We start from the raw sequence: 25981 nt of genomic DNA on the forward strand, positions 1-25981 counted from the left end.
GTGATCAATGTATAATTTATTAAAGCTTTTAAAAGGGGGATAGAAAAGTCTCAACATCACGCTTAAAGCATATCATGCATTAGAAAACAAAACAAAATTCCACTGGACGCGCCTCTCCTGCTGGGCCTGTCATCTCAGCGTCCGACCCCACGCCAGCCACGCCAGCCTCTGGGGGGGGGCTCTCTCCAGGGTCTCCCCAGGGTCTCCCAGTCTCCCCAGGGTGCTCTCGCTTCCCCCTGCTTACATGTCCTCACCTGGAATCCATGCAGCAAAGATCCCTCCAGTTATCAGGACTTCTCTTCCTTACCAGGCAGTGGGGTGGGGAGGGGCGCAGCTCTAAGTAACATTTTTTCCCTGTCACTCAGGTATTTGTATATTCAGAGAGAAAAATCTGAACAATTATATAACACGTTGTTCTCTCCCCGGGGGTGGGATCCTGGAGGACCTCCTTCACTTTTTCATCGTAGTCTTCTCTACTGCTTGAATATTTTATGAAGAGTATGCTTTGCTTTTTTTTTCCCCCATCTTAAGTATACAAGTAATAGAAAAAACCCATTCTCATTTCTAAAAATTCGTATAATCTGTCTAAAGCAACAGGCTTCTCTGAAATTCCGGCCGCCCTTTGAACCCCCCTTCCCCGGAGGTAATAAACGCTGGTATTTTTTTAGATGTGGATCTTTCCAGACCCTTCCAATGCGTTTGTATACACACGTACGTAAGGCACCAGAGAGCTGTATCTTTGCGAATCTATTTATATAAATGTGATCATATTGTTCTTATTTTATCTTTTTTTTTTTTTTTTTTTTTGCCAAACAGTATGGGTGGAAGATCTTTCCCCGTCAGTACCTCCAGATGTCTCTCGTTCTGTTCTATCAGCCGTGTGACATTGCAGAGGGTGCCTCTGACATCGTTTACTTAATCATTCTTCTGTTGAAGGACATTTAGGCTGTTTCCAGTTTTTCGCTATTACAAACAATGCTTTGATAAACACCCTTGCGCGCTTCTCTTTATATAAGCTCATGTCAGGGCGTTTGTTTTTTTTTTTTCCTAGGCCAGATAATGAGTCGCGGAATTGCTAGGTTGAAGGGCATGTGTGCTTTTAATTTTCAGAGATACTGCTGAATTACTTTTACAACCGGAAAAGGGCACTAACGATAAAGAACAAGACGCAAAATGGCCCTGATTTCCCATTCCCTGCCTCCCCAGCAGAGCACCGAGTAAATTGATGCTAAAGTGGCAGCACATCAATGTTTGCTAAACAGGCAGCTCCCGTGGCCTGGACGCCCCCTCCTCCGTGGGCTCCCCGCAGCTCTGCCCCACTGCCCCCCTCTCCCTTCCAGGTTCAGCCCTTACGAGTGGTACGATGCTCATCCCTGCAATCCTGGCTCCGAGGTCGTAGAAAACAACTTCACTCTGCTGAACAGCTTCTGGTTCGGAATGGGGTCCTTGATGCAGCAAGGTATGTGCCCTCTCTCCCCAGGGGTTCCCTCCTCCCGGGGGTCGGGGGGCAGGTCGGGGGCGCGGGGTGCCCCTGAGTCAGCAGAGCCTGCCCACCCTCCAGAGCAGCCTCAGACCTGCTGAGCTGTCAGCCCTGGTCTGTACCCTGGTCTCAGGTCCCCGTCCACCCTCGCTACCGTGGCTGGACGGGGCTCGGGGTGTGAGGCTAAAGCAGATAAGCCACCCTATACCCGTGATGTGCAGGGCTCATCCCTAACCGCTGTGGAGCAGGAGCGTCCTGCTTGCTGGGGCCAACCCGGCTGATGGCCCTGTCACCTTACACTCTGGCTGAGTCAAGTCGAGCTGAGGATGGAGGAGACTGGGGGCAGGGAGGTTAAGGCCTGAACCTGGGTGGTGGCCATGGGGGTGGAAGACAGAGATGGACTCCGAGAACTTCAGGATGTAGCAAGGATAGGACTCGGTGACCACCTGGCCGTGGGGAGCCTGGGAGTGAGCAGGGTCATGGTCAAGGTGGGGCTATCAGCCTGAGTGCATCAGGAAGGGTCTGCACAGAAGGACAACATTTTCCTACATTCTCTAGAGGGACGGCTGGTTATCTCACCTGACCCTGGCCTGGGGGCCCTGCTTTTGGTCAGCTCTGCAGCTAGTCAGATGTCTCAGAAAGCAGAGCACCCACACTGGCTGCAGAGACACCATGGGCAGAAGGGTGGGTGCCAGGAGAGAAGCATCCCCCTCCCAGGGAGGACCCCCCATCCCCAGCCTTTCTGGCCAGGATCCACAAGTTCATGGGTTCAACCTGTCGAGTCACATGTCCAGAGCCTCTTAACTCAGAGAAGAAGGTGGTGGTGGGACCAAAGTCTCTGCCTATGTTAGGATCCCATGAAGGCGCATTGGGTGACAAGGGGGCAAGGAAAGGAAGGGGATCCAAGGGCACTCAGCTGTGTGTGCTCTCGAGGCCCAGCACAAACCCTGGCCCTCAGGAGACCTCTGTCGGCAAATGCCAAACGAATGACAGGATCCCAGCGTGTCCTGAGTGACCACTACCTGCCAAACCCTCTGCTGATGACCTGGAGCAATCTCGGGGGTGGAGCAATCTGGCGGAGGGGAGCTGGGAAGCGATGACAGGCTGCCTTCAGGGCAAGTGCGTCTTTCTGTCCCACCATTAATGTGTGTCCTGGAGCCTCACCTCACTTCTTTGTCCATCATCTTTTCTCAGGGACAGTTGGGAAAGACCCGGAAGCCCCTCAACGCAGTCATCGCTTCTCCTCTCCCACCTCCAGGGCTATTCAAAGCCTGGCCCCTGATGTATTCCCCGTGGGGTTTTGATTAGGAGGGAGAAAAAATAGTCATGTATTTGAAAAACTCTCCTTTGAGTGATTTCTTTGAGTAGAAGAAGAAGGGAAAAAAAATCATCCGTATCAAAGCACTTTTCAGAATGCAGGTCCCAATATTCTGGAAAGTTCAGGAGTCACTTGCTATTTAAATCTCTTGAAAGCCGCCTAGTTAATTACTTCACTTAGAAGGTTTCATCTAAATTGTGCTCCACGCCCAAGGTCGGGGAGGAAGAGTGATCTATTTTGGCAAAGAGCTTCAAAAAGTGTTGATTTTCCTCCTGCTGCACAGCACCGCCCAGCCGGCTTGTGTTTGTATACGGCACGTATTTGCACTCTCACTTGCAGTGAAAGCACGGCGGTCTCACGGTAGTTGTGAGAGGCTGGGACTGAGGATGGATGAGTCTCCAGAGAGGAAAAATGTCCAGCGCGGTCACGTGGAGCTGGGAGCAGGATTCACCTGAGTGCAGGGATTTCTACCCCCAGCCCTTCTGACCCAGGGACCCCAGGGTCCTATGAAATGTGCGTGCGCGTGTCATCTGGTTCTTAAATTTTAGCAGCACGGGAACCACCTGGAGGGCTGATCTGGGCCGAACCCAGATTTCTGGGCCCCACCCCTGAAGGGACAGAATCAGTAGGTCCTGGGAAGGGGCCTGAGAATGTGCTGGGGACTCTAGCAAGACCCCAGGCGCTGCTTGCTGGTCCGGGGAGCACAGTGACGACCACTGCTGAGCTGTTACTAGGTCATCAGTGGGGTCTGTGACGCCGGGGCCCTGAGCAGCCCTAGACGGTGTCAGGGACCACGTGCCTTTCTCCATCCTCCCAGGGTCAGAGCTGATGCCCAAAGCCCTGTCCACGCGCATCATCGGTGGCATCTGGTGGTTCTTCACGCTCATCATCATCTCCTCCTACACGGCCAACCTGGCTGCTTTTCTGACAGTGGAACGCATGGAGTCGCCCATCGACTCTGCTGATGACCTGGCCAAGCAAACCAAAATTGAGTATGGGGCCGTCAAGGATGGGGCCACCATGACTTTCTTCAAGGTGAGACCCTCTCCCTCCCTTGCACGAGCGGACCCTCCCACGCCCGTCACTGTCCTTCCCAAACCGTGCAGGAATCCCCAGGGCTCGGGCCCTTCCCTGTTGGAGACCAGTTGACTTTGGGGAAGCTGTGATGATGGTGCGGCCACCAGAGTGTGTCCCAGCACAGATCCTACACATTTTCACACCTGGGACCATGCATGGGGTCAATGTGCTGGTTTTTTCTCTAAATCATCGGAGGAGGACAGGTGGAAGGATGAGGCTGGGAAAGGGGGAAGGAGAAGCGTGGTCCAGACACACAGACACGTACGGGGGCCACTGGGCTCCCTCACCTTTGGCTTAAGGTTTCGGCGACATCCGTGTCCTAAGAGGCTGGCCTGCGCTTGGCGGCAAGCTCTCCACCCCTGAGGGGGCAGCAGCAAAAAATAAACATTTCTTCGCATGTTATACTCTTGGACGGCTGGTGTCCGGCTAAAGCCCCTGTCCCTGCTAGGGCTCCTGTTCTGATGGGGTCTGGCCCCAGCTTTACTGCTCCTCCTGCTTTGGGGGTGTTGGTCCAGTTCCCCCAAGGATTTTCACTTACTAGAGTAGCTAGGGTTTAGGAGACTGATGGGATAAATGTTCTTACAGGAATTAAGGTAAAAATCACAAGAGCTACCGCCCCCAGACTAGCAGCGCGGCCTCACTGACCCTTTACGACAACTCCTGTGAGGTAGACACCACGATTATTTCCACGGTACACGTGTGGAAACTGAGGCTCAGAGTGACGAAGCAGGTTGTCCAAGAACTCAACAGCTGAAGGACCCAGGTCTGCCTTCCTGCAAAAGCCCATTCTCTAGGCCACGGTTCTGAGACGTGAACGTGATCCCAATCATCTGGGAGGCTTGGGAAAACCCAGGTTCCCGGGCCCCGCCTTCCGGGTTTCCAGTGTAGGAAGTCTGGGGCAGGGCCAAGAATGCACGTTTTTATGAGTTTCCAGGTGCCTCTGTTCTCATGGTTTCTTTGAAGTGGTCAGGCTTCGGGAGCTCTGGGGGCTGTAGGTCCATTCATCCATTTATTTATTCGTCACTTGGAAGCCTGGGCCCTGTTCCCTATCCTCCAGCTCTGGTTTCCTTCCGGGCTAAGCCTCGGAGGACTGGACTGAGCCTCCAGTGGGGCCTGAGTGAGGAGAGGGCAGGAGGGAGAGGACTGGGAGGGAAAACCTCTCCCCCCGCGCCCTGCAGCCCCACCAGCACTCTCCCCTACTCTGGCCTCCCCTGTGACCCTCCTTGAGGATGGAAGCAGGTGTTCAGTAAAGTGGAAAGACAGAAGGAAAGGGCTCCCCTCGTGTGACACTGCTGCTGCCACTGAGAAGTGGCAAGTGTGGCCTTCCTGAGGGGTCACTATACATGCATTTGGGCGCATAAAAGCATCGTCACAGGCATAGTAGGAGCTCTCTGGGACCCTACGTGTTTGTGAGCGGTATGTGAGCATGTGTGCACCTGCGTGCGTGCGTGATCCATATAAACCTGCATTTAAGGGTGCGTGCGTACACACAGGTGCTGGTGTGCAAAGTCTGCCTGTGTGGGTGTATGTGTATCTTTGTGTTTGGACGTGAGTATTTGCAAAAATCTGTACGTGTACTGGCAAGCATACGTGTGCGTGCGTCTCTGTGATCTGGGTGCATGGACATGTGCCTATGAGTGTGGCTGTGCCAGAATGTCTAGATGTATACGTGCATGGAGGTTACATGTGTGTCTGTCTACCTGGATGTCCCCACGGGTACATGTGGACAGAGGTGAGCACGGGGGATGACATCTGTGTGTGTCCCAGCCCAGGCATGCATATGTGTAATGGCTCGTATGTGTGTGTGATGGCCCCTGCATGCACGCCTGTCTGTGTGGGTGTCAGTCTATGTATGTAATGGGCCATGCCTGTGTGTGCGCGACGGCTCCTGCATGCACGCGTGTCTGCGTGGGTGTCAGCCTGTGAATGTACCGGGCCATGCATGTGTGTGTGTGATGGCCCCTGCATGCAAGCGTGTCTGTGTAGGTGTCAGCCTGTGTATGTAACGGGCCGTGCCTGTGTGTGTGCAACAGCCCCTGCATGCACTGTCTGCGTGTGCATGTCGTGGTTCCTGCCCGCGTGTGTGTGCTGGTGCGAGTGTGCCTGCTGGTGTCCCCAGGCTGTGGCCCAGCCCTCTGACTGTGCCCGAGCATCTCTCATGCATTACACATGAGCCCGTCTCTAAGCAGGGCTCCCGATCAAAGGGAAGCGGCATAAATAAGCCTGGTGCGGGCTCATCGCCGCAGATTGGATGCCCTGGCCTCCCCCCGCCCTCCACGCTAAGATGCTCACATTGGCTTCCAAGAGCCCAGGGCCAGCTCCCCACCGGGCCGCTGTCCTCCGCGCCCAGCGGCACCCCCGGCGGCCCACCCCGCCCTCGCGCATATATGCTGTCACCCAGCTGGGCCTGGGGCACCGGGGCCCATGCTCACGAGGGCTCCTGGCCAGGAACAGCAGCTCCCGATCACCAGTTAACTGCCCTGGACGTCTGGCCACCTTGTCTCTTGCTTTAATTCTCAGGAGGCTCTTCTAGCCCAGGGTCCCTTTCCCTGACGGCAGCAATGGGGTGCTTTGCAGGCAGAGAGGAGCCCGAATGTGGGGCTATTGACTCCACCCCAGACGATGAGCTAGAAGCACAACACCCCCCCCCCAAGTTCCCTGGATGTGCCTCTGTCCTCCTTACTCTACCAGCCGGGCTTTCCAGTCACACCTCCTGCCTCCCAGCCCCCTGGGCAAAGTGGTAGCCTCCTCAGTATCACTTTTTTTTTTAATTTAAATTCAAATAATTAACATATAATATTACTGGTTTCGGAAGTAGAGGTCAGTGATCCATCAGGCTTGTATAGCACCCAGGGCTCATCCCATCACGGGCCCTCCTTAATGCCCGTCCCCCGAGTACCCCATCCCCACCCCCCTCCCCTCCAGCGACCCTCAGTTTGTTTCCCGTGATGAAGAGTCTCTAATGGTTGGTCTCCCTCTCTGCTTCTGTCTTATTTTTCCCTCTCTCGCCCCACGATCCTCTGTTTTGTGTCTTAAATTCCACGTATAATTGTCTTTCTCTGATTGACCTCTTTCCCTTAGCGCACATGACACCCTCTAGTTCCGGCCATGTCATTGCAAAGGGCAAGATTTCACTTTTTTTTTTTTTCTATATATACAATGGACTGGTAGTCCATTGTATATAGAGAGAGACCACATCTTTATCCGTTCATCTGTTGATGGACTCACCACTTTCAGTTTTTACAGCTGGAAGGAAACCTGAGTTTCACCCGGAGAAACAGAGTGGGTGGGTGGTTTTGCCTGTGATCACACAGCAGGTCAGTGGAGGAAGCACGACGTCAGGTCAGATAATTCTGTGTGCACACGCAGCACGCTCCCCCACGCGCACTCTAGGCTCTTCTGGAGGGCTAGGCCTCTCCCCTGCCCACGAGTGGGTGCGGCACTGGGGTTGAGCAAGGATCAGCTTCAGGGGCCAGCCACGGAACTTCTAGGACACACTGGCAAGGTCAGTGGTAATGGTAGCATCTGTTGAGCACTTAGTAGGTGCCGGCCACATTGGGGCACTTGAGCCAATGTAACGCGTGTCACCCTCACGGCAAGCCGGGACCGTGGAAACCATTATCATTCGTCTCCGTTCGACACCTGAGGAAGGTAGGCTCCATGGCAACCTGAGTTCCCACTGACTTGCTTTACCATCAACAGCTCGTGAAAAGCAGAGCTGGGATTTGAACCCCAGCGGTCCGGCACCGGGGCCCACGTGCTGTGTCACCGTGTGCCTGTGGCTTCTCTGACTCGATGGGGCAGGAGCCAAGCCACAGCCGGGTGCGCTTAGCCCCAGCCTAACAGTCCTGACGCAGCCGTCCTAGTTGCTCCAGCGGCACAAGGACAGCAGAAGCCAAGTGGCCCAGAGGAGGAGACGTGTTAAGGACAGGAACCAAAGAGAACACACTCCTCTTGGGCTCTCGGTCGGGAGGGTGGTGGTGGCACCAGCCCTGGCGCGCACCTTGCAGCCCGGGAGACGCGCAGCTCCAGGCGCCCCGGCGTTCCAGAGGAAATTTCATTTGAAGAGTTGTCGGGGAGCAGCAAACATCACAAACAGCGTCTCCCGCGCTGTCCTCCCTCCGTCTGGGAAGATAAAAATTAATTAGGAGATGAAAAAGGAAGTCTTTGAAAGCACTGTTTGGCTGTAAAAATATGTAGGCAAAATGTAAAGGAGAACACTGGGGGAGCGTGTTCGTTGGGCAGCTTTGAAGGCAGAGACTGTCGGAAGGCAGCTCCTCCAAGGATCCAGTGCCCTTTGGTGTCACCGTGGGGGAGACCCGTCACAGCAGGGGATGGCCGCTCAGGGGGCAGACCAGAGCTGGGGGCCAAGGTTCCCAGGCTCCCCAGGGCTCCAGCATCGTCCGGCCTCCCCAACCCCCAACACAGCCTTGTCCTGCTGCAGCCACGGAGCCTGGAAAGGGCCTGGAGAGGCCCACCAGCCCAGCCCCCCACCTTCCAGGTGCTCAGCAGACTCTCCCCTGAGCTGGAAGGCTCACCCCATCTCAGCCTCCAGGGTCTCCTGACCCATCTGCTGGCCTGTCCAGAATCAGAGCCCTGCCTTCCAGCAGGAGCAGGGTCACAAGGCCAAAATGCGGGGGCCACGCAGGATTCGGTGCCGGGCACCCTGCTGGCGCAGTCAGGTCACACCGGTCTTAAAGGTCAGACACACCAGGACTTGAGTCTTGGGCATTGTCTCCACTGGGTGACCTTGGGTAAGTCACTTTATTTCTCCGAGCCTCAGTCTGTTCACCCGTGTGACACGGATACTGATGCCCACCAGCGAGAGGACTGAGCACACTGCTGGACGTCCGGCGGTCAGCCCAGCACCGGGCACACGGAAGCACTCCAGTCCGAAGCCCCTCCAGCTGGTTGACCCAGAAGACTGGGAAGTGGGCTGGACGCTCTTCTCCTTTTGCCCCGTAGTCCTCAAAGGGCTTAACCAGACCACTTTGGAGAGGGGTCCCGCCCGAAGACACCTGGAGAGTCTCCCTTCCTCCGAGTCCCTCCAGGTGGGGGCCGCAGGCTTCGTCGAGGACTCAGAGGCCCAGACAGCAGCCGAGGAGCAGGGACAGGTACAGGGCCCGGCCAGTGAAGGGGGGAGTGACTGAGCGCTCCTGGCACGGAGGCCCTCTCTGCCCCTGCCTTTGGTCATCTGTGAAATGGGTCTGATGATAGCAGCCACCTCGCAGTTACTGAGATGAGGACAGTGGGATGATGTGCATAAGCAGCTCAACACCTGACACAGAGATCGCAGTGTAGTGAGTGTCAACTCTCCCTATTGTTTGTTGTTGAAAGTGGTGACACACAGGCCTGCTCAGCCCGCAGACACGGTTTTGGGGGGCCATACGGTTTGCTTACATTTTCATACGTGAGTTGCCAGCATTTTAAAATGGAGAGATTTTTGCATTTAAAAAAATTCCCATTTCCAGCTTCTTGAAAATGTGAAAGATCTGGCTTTCCAGAAAGAGCTGCTCTCCCGCTGAGCAACAGTTGTGGGAGCCAAGAGGCAACAGCTCTCCCAGTCTATCAGAATTCCACTCGGCGCTCTTTCCGTATTTACAGCGCCCTCCCCGGCCCCTCTCCACAGTGGGGGTTTTCTGCCTTGAGCACTGTGTCGTTTCATTTCTACAGAAACTCTGCACTCTAGATTATCCCCAGTTTCCAAATGAGAAAACAGAGCCTTCAGGAGAAATAATGATGTCATCCGCTTGTCCAGCACTTATTAGGCGCCGGGCTCTGTGCTTAGCCGACTCCCATCTCACAGATGTGGGACATGAGGCTCAGAGATGTGACATCACTTGGGCAGCTTTGAAGGCAGAGACTGTCGGAAGGCAGCTCCTCCAAGGAGAGCCCTCTGGGGGAGGCCCGTCACAGCAGGGGATGGCCGCTCAGGGGGCAGACCAGAGCTGGGGGCCAAGGTTCCCAGGCTCCCCAGGGCTCCAGCATCGTCTGGTCCCCACCCCCTCGCACAGCCTTGTCCTGTTGCAGCCACGGAGCCTGGAAAGGGCCTGGAGAGGCCCATCAGCCCAGCCCCCCACCTTCCAGGTGCTCAGCAGACTCTCCCCTGAGCTGGAAGGCTCACCCCATCTCAGCCTCCAGGGTCTCCTGACCCATCTGCTGGCCTGTCCAGAGTCAGAGCCCTGCCTTCCAGCAGGAGCAGAGTCGGAAGGCCAAAATGCAGGGGCCACGCAGGAGTTGGGCCGGCATTGGAACCCGGGTTAGCATGACACCAGAGCCCAAGCAGCAAAGCTGACCCAGACTCCCCTGCAGGGGCCAGGCCAGCCTGCAGCCTCCACCCCTACACACACACACATGCACACACAGGCAAGCCTCAGGGGTCAGGTGCCAACAGCAGGGGCTACTGCTGGCCTGAAGGGTCAGTGAGTCTGTCCTGGCTAGGTGGGCTACAGCGGCAGGCAGAGGCCACAGACTCGGGGAGCATGCCTGGTCCCCGCAGAAATAATCCCAGAGACATGATTAACTGCTCGAGTATGTGGATCTGATAAGGCCAAAGCCTCCACACCCAGGGATAAGCAAGCCAATTAACTTGAGGAAAGGTCTCCTTTCCACCGTGGAAAATACCCCAGGTCTCGCATGGAATCACATTGCCACTGCCTCCCTGCACGCATTCCCTGGGATTCAGCTTCCTTTGAAATTGATATACATTTATATATATACCTATATACATTTTTCTTGTACAGAAATGTTAAATTCTCAAGATTAAGTATCTTCAGTTGGGGAAAATCAATTTACTTCTTTGAGGAGGCTGGAATTGAAAGTCGTGAGCCTGAAACTTACTTTCTTGCCAATTTTACTGATAAAAAAAGCTTCTCTGTCCTGGCACGTCGCCCTGTATTGGCTCCTCCAAACGATTCCATTAATTGATTTGGGTGACTGGCCCTGAAGCAATGCTTATTAAGTAAGATTCCCACTGGAGCTGGGACCAGCAGGATGACGTGGGAGCCATGGATATGTGGGACTCCGTTCCCTGGGGTGGTGATTAGAGCTCAGGCCAGTGACAGAAACTCAGACCTCTGGTGACCAGGCCCAAGAGATGAGTGAGGGACCCGAGACTCTGGGAGGGGCCCCAGGTGTTCCCTCTCTGCCTCAGACCAGCCCTGCTAGAGAGGAGCTTTTGGGGGGATGTGCCCTGGAATCACGAAATCACTGGAACACAGGAAGGAACATAAATGGAAGCAGAGACCATGAGTGGAAGTGGTTGAGCGTGGGAGCCCCAAGCTACGGAACAAGTACAGTCGTGGCCATTCTAGGGATGCAGATTTCAGAGCCACCTGCCTAAAGCTGGTGGAGGTGTGAATGTGTTGCCTCTGGGGCTGGGAGAGCAGATCCACTTGAAACCAGCATCACAGCCAGCTTCACGTGGTATTGTCACTTCTCCTTTCAACTGGCCCGACCTCTCTCTCGTGTTCTTCCTCATTGTGTTCCTTTACCCGCTGGAGCTTTCATGTGTCTTCCTCAAAGCCTATGAGCCTCAATAGCCCTCCAACCCCCAAAAGAAATTTCTGTCTCCATTTATGGTGGAGTGTTCCTGGAAAGACCATATGCTTTAATGTCAGAACCCTGTTTCTGCTCGTCATCCTATGTAAGGGAGGAATGGGGTGTTGGGTGAGGATACGGGGAGGAGTTTGCAGAAACAAGAGGAGTGCTAAGCCCTTCCTGAGACAGAAGAAGTGGAGCAGGGCTACCTGACCGGTTCATTGTCAAGTTACTTTTGCCAGTGTTTGAGATTTACTGATGGATGACTGGCTTCATGGGAGAGCGAGTGGGTAAGAGAGGTGAGGTAGAGAAGTGGGTGGATGGTTGGGTAAGAGAATAGATAGATGACTGGTTAGATACATGGATGAAAGGATGGGTAACTAAGTAGCACACTAGCTGGACAGTTGAGTAGTTAGTTGAGAGAATTAGTGGGTAAGTAGTATGTGAGTGAGAACATGAACATGATGAATGAGAGGATGCATGGTTAGTTGGTTGGATAGATGGATGGATGGATGGATGGATGGATGGATGGATGGATGGATGACTAAAAGGCCAGGTGGACAGTTGCATAGTTAGTTGAATGAATTAGTGTGTAGGTAGTATGTAGGTGAGAATATGAGCATGATAAATGAGAGGATGGATGGATGGATGGATGGATGGATGGATGGATGGATGGATGGACGTGGTTGGTTGGATGGTTGGATGGATGGATGAACGTGGTTGGTTGGATGGATGGTTAAGTAAAAGGCTAGGTGGGCAGTTGAGTAGTTAGTTGAATGAATTAGTGTGTAGGTAGCACGGGGATGGAACATGAACATGATGAATGAGAGAGGATGGACGGATGGATAGATTGATGGGTGGTTGGATAGATGAATGGATGGATGGATGGATGCATTAGGAGGTGTAAGGGGAGCCCTAATGGTCTTATCAGCCCCCTGCTTCCCATAGAAGAATTTGGAAGGCAGGAGAGACTGGGATGAAAAAAGAGCTGGGGTGCTGGAGCCATGGGTAGAGTAATAGTACTTAGTTATAGTGACCACGAGGGCCGATATCTGAGAAGCATGCATCCCTGGCACCAGAGAGGATTGGACCTGGATGATCTGATTAGAGGAATCACTGGAATTGATTACCTGAAAAAACAATTATTTGGGGCACAGAAGTAGCTCGTGTGTACGTGGGTAAGAGAGTGTACTAGTTGCCTCTTGCTGCACAGAAGGTTACTTAGTGTCTTAAAACAACAGCACTGTAATCTCACTGACTGGGTCGGGAGGCAGCACAGCTCAGCTGGGTCCTCTGCACAGGGTCTGGGACAGGCTGCTGTCAAGCCTGTAGTCATCTCAGGGCTCTGCTTCCAAGCTCGCTCACGTGATTGCTGGCAGCATTCCGTTCCTCCTGCGTTGTTGGACTGAGGGCTTCAGTTCTCTGCTCACTGTTGGCTGGAGGCTGCCCTCTGTTCCTGGCCACGTGGGCCTCTCCACAGGGCGACTCACAGCAGGGCCACCGGCTGCCATCAGAGCAGCCAGGGAGAAGAGCCAGAGAGAGTGCGAGCAGGAGAGTCAGTCTCTTGTAACCTAACCTCAGAAGTGACACCTCTGGGGGCAGTTAAAAAAGCGAGTAGCTAGACAGGCCCACCCTCAAGGGGGAGGGGATGATACAAGGGCATGAGTACCAGGGACAGGGGTCATTGGAGCTGGATAGAAGCTTCCTACCAGAGTGGGTCTGGGCAGGAACAGTCACAGAGTGAGGAAGACCCAGAGGGAGAAAAGGAGCCAGAGAAGGTGAGTCTGGACATCAGAGACTATCTAGAGACTAAGCAATGTCCGAGGAGTCAGAAAAGCAGGAAATCGGGAATGTTTTTAAGGGCAGGAGTAGCTAGGAGGGGAGGGCGGCTGGGGCCGCAGGAAAAGCTGAGGGGGAGGAGTAGCTGGCAAGAGGGAGTAGCTGGGGAGCACAGGTTTGAAGGTGAGAGTTGGAGAGGCCGGAGGGACTGGTGGTGACCCGAGTAGTTGCAAGCGGGACTGGCTAGAAAGCAGGATGGCTGCGGGCAGGCAGGAGCTAGAAGCATCCGAGCCCTTCCAGACTTCCACATCGAGGCAGGGAAATCGCAGGTAGGACAGTGGCTGCTTGTCTGCTTGTCTGCCCCCAGGCCGGGAGGAGGCATCTCTGCCCTTGATGGATTCTGGGTCTCCATCAAATTCCAAATGGGGTCTTGCCTGCTGCTTCAGGGCTCCCTGCTCCCCTGGGCCTGCTTGGGGCTCCAGGAGCCAGTTTTGGGGAGGACAACCCTCACCAGGGCTGGGGAGGCCCCGGAGAAGAGTAGACCCTTTCCTCCGCGTCCCCTGCCCATCCCCCGGCACCAGCCTGCTCCAGCACCCCCACGCCGTCACGCACACCGGAGCTGGGCCGGGTGCCAGTCAGACAGGCTGACATCACAGACAGGCACAGCCAGACTTGGAAGCAGCCCAGTCCAACGGGGCCTGTAGAGCCACCTGCTGCCCCGGGATCCGCGGGGCAGGGCCACTCCCCGCAGGGAGCAGGGAGGTGGCTGGCGGTCATTTCCTGAGAAATCTCGTGAATGCCACGCACCCGATCTGCCCGTTGCCTCAGGCAGCGGGGGCCCTTCAACCTCGGCCTGGTCTGCCGGCCCCAGCACCTTCTCTGAGCCTCCCCGGCCAGGCGGGACAAGCACGGCAGCCCACCCACCAGGCCTGGTCTTAGGGACGCTAGTTCTGCTCATACGGCAGCGCCCGACCCAGGATGCTCGGGGCCACTCCCGGTAGGAGCTGGAGGGCCTGCACACCACCTGCTCTGAGCGCCCCCACTCCTCGCCCGCTCCCGAATGAAACGCCATAGACGGAAACCCTCGTCTTCCCCTGGAACACAGTACTCAGGGGTCCCTCTCTAGCCTCACGGGGTTCTCTGTGGGGCAGGGCAGCGAAGTGGTGGGGAACACGAGAGCCAGTGGCCCGGGTTGGAAGCCTAGCTTGGCCACTTAGTATCTGAGTGACCCTGGGCGAGCTCCTTGGCCATGGCTTCAGTTTCTGTCAAATGGAGCTGAGGGTAGCCCCCACCTCCCCTGATTGTCGTGAAGAATCAGTGAGTTAATGCAGACAAAGCTCTCGGAACGGAGCCGGCACATGGAAACCTTTCATAAATGTTAGAGAAGGAGAAGGCATTTCTTTAAAACCCAGTCTGAAAACCACTGTGCCGTGTGGCCAAAGAGCCAGGGCTTCCTAGTAGGTGGGCCTGAGTCTGAATCCTGGCTTCATCCCTTACCAGCTATGTGTTTTGGGACCTTCCCTCCCAGGGCCTCAGTTGCCACATCTGAGCAAGGGGTGGCCTTCCCTCCCTCAGAGGGTGGTAGACAGAGTTCGGTGACCAGAGCCCTGTTAAGGGGGGCGTGTGGTGCTGGGCCCCTGGCGCGCTCAGTAACTGTGTGCATCCCCCTTCTGTCGTGGCCCAGAAATCCAAGATCTCCACTTTTGAGAAGATGTGGGCCTTCATGAGCAGCAAGCCCTCGGCGCTGGTAAAGAACAACGAGGAGGGCATCCAGAGGACCCTGACGGCAGACTATGCCCTGCTCATGGAGTCCACAACCATCGAGTACGTCACCCAGAGGAACTGCAACCTCACCCAGATCGGGGGCCTCATCGACTCCAAGGGCTACGGCATTGGCACACCCATGGGTGAGCAAGGGGCTGCGGGCGGGCGGGTGGGCCAGCGGGGGGTGGGGGCGGCTGGGGGATCTAGGATGGGCGGGACCCCCTAGTCTGCTCTGCACACAGTCTCCTGCTGCCTCTCCCAGCTCATCCCATTGAGCCTCAAAAGGTGGCATCTCTTCAACCCAGAGACAAAGGAGTAGAGTCACAACCTGGTGAGGCCAGCGTCAGGCCTGCGCAGAGGTGGGGGGTCAGTTCAGAGCTTCATGCCTGCTTTCTCTGACCTCACTCCTGTTGATGCAGCCTGGATCCACAGGGCCTTCCAGGGGCCGAGGCAAGACCCCCCCTACCCCAAATCAGGACCTTGCTCCCATCCAGACACCATGGGAAGATTCAGAGAGGGGCCTTTACGAGCATCCAGGGAGGCTGGGGAGGGTGGCCGGCGCTGCCCAGGGTGCTGGCAGGGGCATGAACCATGTGGCCTGGGTGCCACTGCCAGCCAGACCCCCGCTCCCACACTCAGGCTCCCCGTACCGGGACAAGATCACCATCGCCATCCTGCAGCTGCAGGAGGAGGACAAGCTGCACATCATGAAGGAGAAGTGGTGGAGGGGCAGCGGGTGCCCCGAGGAGGAGAACAAAGAGGCCAGCGCCCTGGGGATCCAGAAGATCGGGGGCATCTTCATCGTGCTGGCCGCCGGGCTCGTCCTGTCTGTGCTGGTGGCTGTGGGCGAGTTCGTGTACAAGCTCCGCAAAACGGCAGAGCGAGAGCAGGTGAGCGTCCAGAGCTGGGGACAGGAGGGCGAGTGGAGGACCGGGTTCGAGCCGGGTTCCCGCCTCCCAGGCACAGGTGGTGTGCGGTGTGCGAGCTCACCCTGCCTCAGCCCGCCCCCCTCTGCTGGGACTCTGGGCCAGGCCATGCCCCCCCATCTCCAGCGGGCACCCCGCAGCAGCCCGGCCCTCCTGCCTCCTCTCTCCCATCCGCTCTCCGAACACAGCCAGTGCCCTGTTTAACACTTAATTCAAACCATGTCATTCCCCTGCATAAAACCCTCCAGGGTGATCGTTGAAGCTGGGTGATGGCTACATAGGGGTTCATTATACTGTTCTCTCTACTTCTGCATAGAGTTGGAAATTTCCATAATCAAAAGTTTAAAAAAGAAAGGAATGTTAAGAGGTCTGGCCCAAGCATGCAGTTGGCTGGGCTCCGCTTAACCCATCTGATTAATTCAAGGGTGGAGGAGCAGTGGCTCTGGGTCCTGGGAGCAAATTAGAATCACAGGGAGAGTTTTTTAAGTGCTAATGTCCTGGCCTCACTCCCAGAGATTGTTTTAATTGGTCAGGGGCAGAGCCTGGCATTGGTGTCTTAAGGAAGTGTAGCTACGGGGTAATTTAAATGTGCGCATGCCTCTCGGAGACATCCAAGGGGACCCAGGGCCAGGGTGGAAGCAGATTGCGGTTCTGGGCCGTGTGGACGGGACCATTCAAAACAGGCACTTTTTGCATCGATCAGAGATGAGATGCGGGCCCTTATAATCTGTAAGCCAGAGTCAGCAAACAGGAAGGGGAAAGATCATTCTTGGGGTCATGGTTCTCACGGGCACGGGGAAAGGCACACGCTCCCCAGTCCAGCCGGGAGCCGTCCGTGGGTACATTTCTGGAGGGACGCGGACAGCGTCTTGAAAGTGGCCGCACATTTTGACAGCGAATCGTGCTTTTAGAAATGTACCCAAATGGAAGTGGCCAAGGATAGATACAGGGGTGTTCACTGGAGTGTTAATGATCACATGAAAAATGGAGGGGAACACCCCCCACCCCACGTCCGGTAATGAAGGATGGCTTTAAAAAAACACACACACACACACACACAAAAAACAAACAAACAAACAAAAAAAAAAACACACACAATACGTTAAAAAAAAAAAAAAAAAAAAACTCTTTAGGAATTCCCATTGCAATCGGGATGAGCACCCACAATCCACCAAAAACTCTACCAGATCTGGTCCTTGTCCACTTGTCGGACTTTCTCCTGCCCCTCTTCTCCTCCCTTAACTCTCCTCCATCCACACACACACACACTGGACTGAGTTTTAGTGCTTAACGCACCAAACACATTTCAGCCCCAGGCCCCTGGCACGTGCTGCTCCAGCCGCCTGCAGCGCTCTCCTGCCGGAGCACCATTTCCCCATTTCTACTGGGAAACCACATTTTTGGCATGTTCTGGTTATTCGGGTTCCAGCTGAAATGGCCATCCCTCCTGCCCCCACGGCCAGCACCCCTCTATCCCACCTTGCTGCTTTATTCTCTTACTAGTTACCATGCTCTGAGGTGTTATATTTGTTGGCAGGTTTATCACCTGTTGCTATCACTTCGCAGACCCTAAGCTCCCTGAGGGCTGGGTCCTAACTGTCTTTTTCCTGTCTGTATGCCTAACACCCAGAACAGTGCTTGGCGCCTAGTGGGGCCTCAATAAATATTCCTAGAATGAATAAAGGAAGGTGAGGAGGGATGCTATCCAGAGATTAGCGGGGGGCGTTAAGGGGAAGCTTGGAGGGAAAGCGCTAAGAGGCGGAGCCAGAGCCCAGGACCCCCCTACCCTGCACAGCCAGCGCTCAGCTGCCGGGTGCTCCTGCCCTGGCCTCACTGCATAATCGAGCTATCGACAGCCCCACTGCCTTCCAGACGAGCCACAGGACAGGCTCTGGCCATTGGTCTCCTAGGAGCCATGGCCATCAGATACCTGCAGGCAAAGCTGCACTTTTGCCGCCCCCTTCGGGTACCCACAGGGACCCAGGCCAGAAGCCACTGCCACCACCTGCCCTGCGGGGACCTCCCTCCCCGTGGCACACCTGGAGAAACATGCTGGACTTTCCCAAGTGGGACCATGGGGATTTTCCCCTTAGTGGGAAGCCCTCCCAGGGGTAGAATGACCCATACATTCATCAGGTGTTTCTTAGGTCTGACACGGGGCCAGGCCGAGTGCTGGGAGCTGGGCTCACAGGGATGAAGCTGGCTGGTTCCCACCCTCAGAATCTAGTGGCGAAAAATCAAATTTGATGTGCATGCCAGTCAGGACCTCAGCTTGCTCATCTGTGAAACGGGGATGGGATGGTGCGATCCATCTACCTTAGCCTCCAAACAAGGACATCACGCTTTAGGCTGCCTCACAAACTGGTCATCTGGAGCGGGCAGAGGGTGGGAGGCCTAAAGGTGAGGGGTGGGGGGACAGCCTTGGCACAGCCCTGGGAGGAAGGGGAGGGGCTGGCAGGGGCTGCAAGACCAGGCCTCACCCATGTGCCCCTTGCCCCCCACCCCACCCCAGCGTTCCTTCTGCAGCACCGTAGCCGATGAGATCCGTTTCTCCCTTACCTGCCAGCGTCGGGTCAAGCACAAGCCACAGCCTCCCATGATGGTCAAGACTGATGCTGTCATCAACATGCACACGTTCAACGACCGCCGGCTTCCGGGCAAGGACAGCATGGCCTGCAGCACATCGTTGGCCCCCGTATTCCCCTAGGCCCAGGTGGGGTGGGGACCGAAGGCCTTGGGGCAGGGCAGAGGAAAGCAAGGAGACTGGAAGGCCCCTCCCCTGTGCCCATGCTGGGTTTGGGGGTCAGAGCTGCTGCCTGCCTGCTGGGCCAGGAGCCCTCTGCCCTTACCTACTGGGAAACCAGCAGGCCCCAGGCCAGCTACTTGGGCCTCACTCGCCTCTCGTTTCTTCTGTGGGTTTCGAAACCTGCCAGCCGAGACAGCCAAGGCCAAAGGAAGCACATATGCCTCTCTCAGGCCAAACTCACCTGCCCCTCGACTCTCCTCCACAGTCAGAAGTTTCTACCCCGGCCCTGCAGAGGCCAAAGAAAATGGGAATCAGCTTGTATGTTGCCACTCCTTCCCTGTGAGCCCGGGCCTCCTGGGCCATGACCGTGAGCCCAGAGACACAAACCTTGGGTACCTTAAGGATTGTAGTGTGGCTGCCAATGGGAGCTGAAGAAGGGGGATGGCCACCCCACATGTCTTGAGCAGAAGAAGACTTCATCCCTTAGGGGCTGCTCACGTAGTCCTGGTCTCTTGGACCTGGCACCATGTATGGCAGCCCCCATCTTGGCAAAGTTGAAGGCACAGAGCTCCATAGAGGAAAAGAGGAGTTTGGGGTATGGGAGAGAGGAGAATGCACAAAGGTGCCATTTTGAATTCTTATGGACAGTGTCCCAATGGCTCCCATCCCTCAAGGAGGTCTCCAGGAGTATAAAGTGGGGGAGTGAGTGGTCAGAGCAAATTTTCTACTTTCTGGCCAGAGGATAGAGGACCCCCTGAATCTCCCACAAAGGCTGACCAGAGATTCAGCCCATATTTGAAGACAGAAGAACAGTGGATTCCATGGAAATCCCAGAGGCCCACGAGCCATTGGGATGGCTTATTTTTTTGCTGGTTACTGAGCTGTTTTCTAAACCCTAGTGGCATTTGAGAGCTTGAGTTCTTTGCCAGCTACTCCTCAGCAACTCCCCACTCCTGGCCAGTTGACCTTGACTTCCCCTGTCATCTTGGAAGGAGAAGAGAAACCTAGATTGAAGTAAAAGTCATCACCCCTCTTCCAAAGAGGGATTCAGGTCTACTTTGGGGTAGATGGGGAAAGCCAGAGGAGCCCTAAAGAATTCTTGGCCTCCTGGACTTGCCAAACCTAGAGATGCTCTCCAGAAAGGAAGGTTTTCAGGGACAGGACATCGGAGCTCATAGAGGCCCCAAGGATAGGGAAAGAAAAGCTGCCTCCTGGAGAATTAACCAAAGACCCCACATAGAGATACAGGCCATCTAGGCCCCAATCTCTTGTCCAGAGCAGCTTGGACCTTGTGGGGTTTGGGGGTACAGCAAAGAAATAGTAGCAGATGAGGTACCAGTTAGGGCCGGACCAGATGACCTGTGGGTTCCAGCTAGGTAGGATGGATGCTCTACAAGTTTGTGACTTTAAGATTCTAGAAAAGGAATGAGACATGGAAGGGTTAGGAGCAAAGTGTCCTTAGAGAATACGACGAGGCCGGCAGGGCTTCCCATGCCAAGGGCCGAGGGCGGTCTCTGAGCGGGGGAGAGAAGCCTGGAGATTCTGGACGGGGACCCAGAAGACACTCGTTTTTACCCCGTCACCTCTCTCCTGCTTCTGCTTAGGGAGTCTGGTTAGGGAAGAGCTACATTTAGATCTCAAGGACCTTCTCAATTGGGGTGAAGGATCATCTCTGGCTCCCCCCCAGGGACTCCCAGAGCAGGAGAGCGCAGTGGGCTCATGTGATAAATACTGTTCCTCCTCCAAACTGTAGGCTGCAGGACCAAGCCAGCTGGTTCCCATAATCCCAGCAGTTCCAACAGGCTGTGTGCTTGGAGGTAGGAGAAGAGAGCTGGACGTGCAGCATCGCCAACACATGTAATGACAGGAAAAGCCATGCTGTGTGTAGGAGTGCGTGTGTGTCTGTGTGTGTGTGTGCATTTGTGTGTATCTTTGTGTGTGTGTGAGAGCTGTAGGGACCGGGGGTGAAGGACCGATTTGGTCATCAGACAAGAGTCCAGGGCACGCAATAATAGAATCCGTTGGGTTCCGACGTGTGTGTGCACACATGTGTGTGAATTTGGGATGAGAGAGACAAGTCTGGACAAGCAGCAGAGCCCCATACATGTAAAAACAGGAGAAGCCATGTCTTAATGGGGTTCTGGGGGTATACATACGTACACATGCATGCACGAGTGGGTGTGCTTACGTGCATGCATGCGTGCGTGTGTGTGTGTGTGCACACATGCGTGCACATTTATGCACCAATGGCAGAGAGTGGAGGACAGGATAAAACCCGCAGTATTGCCAAATGTTTAAAAGGAAAAGCCATGTCATCAAGGGGTCCACGTGTGAGCGAGTGTGCACATGTGCGCGTGGGCTTGCATTTGCAGTGGAGAGCGAGGCGGAGGACAGGACCAGACAGACGAGCCGCACAGGTCGATGCACGAAGCCACGTGGAACCATAGTGTCTCGGAGCAGGGGGTGGGGGGAGGCTTGCTCACACGTGTGTTCAAACTCACGCATGTGTTCCGGCTCAGAGCAGGAGCAGAGATGGACCATCAGGAAGGCGGGGGATCGGGGTGTGTTTGCACTTCTGCTGTAGGGAGAGATCGTTTGTCACAAGGATTTGTCGAGATCATGTGCTTCTGCCTATGGTGCTCCGTGAGCGTGTCTGATGGGAGAGGAGAGCAGTGGCCTATGGGTTGGGAAGGTGTCTCGTCTGGACAAGGGTAGATGGCAGAGGCACAGTTCAATGAGAGGAGTCCTTTAGTCCTTTAGTCCTTTAGACTTCCGAATGCAGGTGGGGTGACGCTGCCCGACCTCCCCTCCCGCCCAAGCCTTATGTCCGTCTGTGTGGCCCATGTGCAGACCCCGGCTGGTGCCCTGTTTGCTTCGAGACCAGCCCGGCGTTGAGAGTGCAGTGGAGACGACTTCTGCCTGAGTGTGAGCGTCTTCCCGGGTATGGACAGGGCCAGGTGGCACTACGACACTGGCAGGGGAGGGAGGAGGGAGGAGGAGGTGCTCCCACGGAGGCCAACCAGGAGGAGTTAAAGGCTTGGTCAGGCGTGCCAGCAGGAGGCTGTGCCCACACCCAGCAGCACCGAGGGGGGTCGTGGAAGTGTCAGCGTTGGTTTCGATGGAACAAAAGATGGGACCTCCCCGGGCGGGTGCTGGACTGTCCTTGTCTGGCCCTCCCTTAACAAAAGATCGCCCCCATCTCCCACCCCCATCTCCCACCGGCTCAGACTGGCCAGATTGGGGGGCAGCAGTGAGGAGACCCCCCCATCCCCATCCCCCGCCAGTCACCAAGGCCCTGGGGCTTTTGGACGGTGAACCCTCCTCCTCCTCCTCCTCTCTCTCCCCTTGACCTGCTACCGGTCTCTCTGCTGTGGACACATAAGAAAACCCTGACAGCGTTGTCACCATTCAGGTGGCCCCTCTGCAAGTGTCTCTCAAGAGGAATAATGCCCTCGTGAGGGCAGATGAGCTGACTCTGGATCCCTGAAGGCTCAGAGGGCCTCCCCCCACCTCACAGCCAAGACTGCCTCCACAAGAAGAGCACACCTGGCTCCTCCCTCGTGCATGTGTCAGGCAGCAGTGATAGCCCAGGTGGGGGGAAGGCCCTGGCAGGGTTGGCAGAAGGTTCCACCTGGTGAGAAGTCACCCCCTCCTCATGCTGGAGGAGAGCAGAGGTGGGGCCGGGCTCACGCTCGCTGAGAGAAGAGGCCCCCTCCCTGCCTTCTCTGCCAGGGGTGCGGTGTGGAGGTCTGCGAGCTGCTGCTTCATCCCCCAGCATGAAGCTGGGCCCTTCCCAAGCCATTCTCAGTGATATGCACAAACATCTGGAAGTTGGCCAAACCCTGGCCGCATGTCTGGACTGGCCCTGTGTGCACAGCCCCCTGGAAGGGCCCGGTGATCTCGCCACAAACAGCTGGATGGACTTCACATCTGGGACGGGCCCCGGGCCCGCAGACAGACGCAAGAACTGAGCCCAATTCTGTCGACAGGTCTTGAACGGATGGACACATCTGGAACAGTCTCCCGGGCGGGACAGACGCATCTGGAACGGGCCCAGCTGCCTGCCGCGGTGAGAGGGCCCTGCTCCTTGTCCCCGTGCCAGTTTGAATCAAGCTCTCATTTTTCAGTCCTGGATTTGCCCTGGAGTTAAAATTTCAGAGCTGAGGCCATATGTGACGTCACAAAACTGTTTTTGGTAGAAGGTTAATGTTCTGTACAATATATATATGAATGTAAAAAGATATATATATATATATGCTGTATATATATATATATATATGCACAGTGTATATATGCCCCGTAGCCCATGTGTATACGCACCCCTCCCCGCACGTCTGCACACAGAGTGTACATAACCCAGCCAGTATGGGTGGGGACCAGGTGAGGGACGGGGCGACAGCAGGCAGGTCTGGGAGGGAGGCCACCCGGGGCAGGAGCCGCAGAGAGCCCCGTGGGATGGGGAAGGCCCTGCGTACGTCCCAGCTGCAGACCGCGAAGAAGAGGACTGGACCACAGGGGCTGGCGGATGGGCCTGGCCCAGCAGGTGCCCCCTGGCCAGAGGCGGGAGAGACCCAGGGGCCTGGTCTCCATCTGAGAGCATCTGAGGCAGGACAGCAAGCAGGGCCTGTGTCTGGGGAAATGTCACACCAGCACTTGGCTCCTGCGACCTGTTCTCGTCACAGTGGCCAGGTGGGTGTCAGGCTCCACCTAGAACATCCCGAGAGGCTGGAGCATTCTAGGTGGCACAGGCCTCCGCCTCAGGTTCTCACCCACACACAGCGTCACGGTTCACAGCTAGGGAAAATGCTTTTTAAAGAGAATGGCCCCGAAGGCATTGTCTGCATGCCAGTGCAGTGTCCCTCTGCCCTACTTACTGGCCCTGTCCCCATCCCCTGCCTTCTAGGATGGAAGACCTCAGATCACCCTGCAGTGTGTCTCTATCTTGCAGACCCAATCTCTGGGGCCTCCAGAAACAGGGCAGCAGCTGTAGTGATGGCAGTAATGCCAGCAGGTTTGTCCCACTGCAGACAACCTCCCCAGGCCCATTTGACCCAGAGGCCGGCTGTGAGCGAGTGACCGGGGAGCCGGACACGTGGAGAGTGCAGTGACACCAGGTGAAGAGGAGAAAGCAGCACGGCCCTCCTGCCCTAGCACAGCCCAAGCCATCCGCCTGCCTCCTCTTCCCCCGGCTGGGCAGCTGGCAGGGAGCACCCCCACCGTCCCCGCCGACCTGTGGCCCTGCCCTGCCCGGCTCCCCCTATGCTTCACCATCCCAGTCCTTTAGCTTGTGGCCCTGCCCCCGTCACCGGTCAGGGCACCTCTGGAATCTGCAGGAGAGAAGGTACTGGAGTGGGCTTCCGTGTGGTCAGCAGCCGGCCTTCTGCTTCGGCCGTGGGCGTCAGGCTGGTGTGCACTTAATCTGCCTCTGGGGCCCCCCCACCCGCCAGAGCACATCTGAATCCAGCCCCCTGAGGAGGGGCCTGTCCTGGCTCCAGGGGCCCTCATGCCACTGTGCTCCAAACCCCCACCCCATGTCTGCCTGGGCCTCCCTTGTCGGGGACTTGGGTTCCCAGCCCCAGGGCTGAGCCCCCAGACAGCGCCATGCGAGACCCCTGGCCTGTCCCACCACCCAGACCAGAGTGCCTGGATGCCCCCCACTCCCACTCAACATGGTTCCCACACACTGGTCTCTGGGCCATTCAGGGGATGCCCTTTGTGGACATGCAGAATTTCTATGAATATAGTTTTTTGTAAACATTTTGTAACAATTTGGGTTTCATAGTAACTGTGTTACTTGCCAATCATTCTAGGCTGATGTAAATAACTTTCCAAACAAATCTGATTATTTTCCTTTTTAAGACACTGTGATATATCAAAGTGCACAGTTTGCTGTATGAAGTAATATGGTTTTAAATTTTAAATAAAGAAATGTTTCTAGAAAACAGTGTCCCCCCTCCCTGAGGTGTGTTTTCTGCTTCTCTGCTCTCTCCGTCAAACCAGAGGGTGCCGGGCAGCTGCGTCATTTTCTCCCCAAGGCTGACTGTGTCCTCCTGGGCAGGAGACCCTGGGATGAGTGGGTGGGGGGCACCAGCCCAGCCCCCGGTTCTCCTTTCAGATAACAAGGTGAGGTGTCTGCCCTTGACATCGTCTGACCTCTGTCTTCCCGTGGGCACATCTGTCCCCAACTTGTCACCACCCACAGAGCTACCCGGCGAATTGTCATGTCCTTATGTGACCCCGTCCCATTGGCCACAGCTTGGGATGGCAGGTGGGCCTCTTATCCAAGCACGGCCCATCAGAGATCTGGCCTAAGCTTTTTCAAAGTGGAAATAAGGAAGGTTTAAGTCGGTTACTCTCGGGAGATGGAAACTGTACACATAACCAGGGTCCGGGACAGGGGACTTTAAAAAGGAAGGAACTGAACACAGATGTTTATAAAACAAGTGGAAGAGACGAGGGGGCAAGGCCCCCCCCCGGGCCTCCAGTGGCTCCCAGGACAACAGAGCAATGACCCACCCAGGGAGTAGCTACCTCGGAGACACTGAGACTAGAGCTTTGAGGCAAAAGCACATCCCAGGGTTGTGATCTGGGGCTCAGCAAGCCTGGGTCAGGAAGCTGCTGCCACCACCGCCCCCATGACGTTGCTTCTCGTCACCTAGGAACCAATCCTGTTAAAAACTCTCATATCTCTGTGACAGAGACAGCTTAAAAGTGGGCAAAAAATGGCCTCTGCCTCTCTTCTGCCTTCCAGATCTCATGCAAACATCAGCGTCGTAGAGATTTGCATCCACAACCCTCCATGACATCATCATAATCATAAGAAGTCATAATATTTATTGAGCGCTTCCTACGTGGCATGTGCTAGGCTAAGCTCTAGACGTCCATTATCTCCTCTACTGCTTGCCTCAGAACCTGACACAGCTCAGTCCTGACTCTGTATGATCTTTCAGCCCAGATCTCCACCACCGTTGACTCGGTTTCTCAGTGCCGCCACTCTAATTCCCTGGAGAATGACTATTATTGGACCAGCTCTGGTTAGTTGGTCACTTACGGTCCAATCAGCTGTGACCAGCGGGGGTGAAGGGTCCCATAATATAATCATGGTACCCAGGCTCTTTGCTTTAGGAGAGTTGAGAAAACCCAAAATTCCCAAAGAAAGCTATGTGAGTTGAGCAGGCCTCCTAAATATCCACCGTCCTATTCCATTGGCTGGCAAGTGCCAAGTCAAGGTCCCCAAAATCTCTATAGAATGAAGAGCAGACCAGAACCCCAGTGGGCCACTGTATCTGAGAACTCTGCTCTAGCCTACAACTACAACCCAGGAAGAGGCTTTGGGTCCAAGCCAGGTAGAG

The 25981-nt window shown here is 55.5% G+C and overlaps 1 protein-coding gene across 1 annotated transcript in view; it reads left to right on the plus strand.

The window, feature by feature from the left end:
• The window catches only part of GRIK3 (glutamate ionotropic receptor kainate type subunit 3), a 222499-nt gene extending 197928 nt beyond the window's left edge, over positions 1 to 24571 (plus strand). The window contains exons 12-16 of the mRNA XM_072771904.1: positions 1341 to 1459; positions 3616 to 3833; positions 14878 to 15100; positions 15597 to 15847; positions 18396 to 24571. Coding sequence (XP_072628005.1) covers positions 1341 to 1459; positions 3616 to 3833; positions 14878 to 15100; positions 15597 to 15847; positions 18396 to 18590 — 1006 coding nt within the window. The 3' untranslated portion in view covers positions 18591 to 24571. The remainder of the gene's footprint in view (positions 1 to 1340; positions 1460 to 3615; positions 3834 to 14877; positions 15101 to 15596; positions 15848 to 18395) is intronic.
• The last annotated feature ends 1410 nt before the right edge of the window (positions 24572 to 25981 follow it).

This window comes from Canis lupus, chromosome 13, assembly GCF_048164855.1.
Source record: "Canis lupus baileyi chromosome 13, mCanLup2.hap1, whole genome shotgun sequence".
Lineage (NCBI taxonomy): Eukaryota > Metazoa > Chordata > Mammalia > Carnivora > Canidae > Canis > Canis lupus.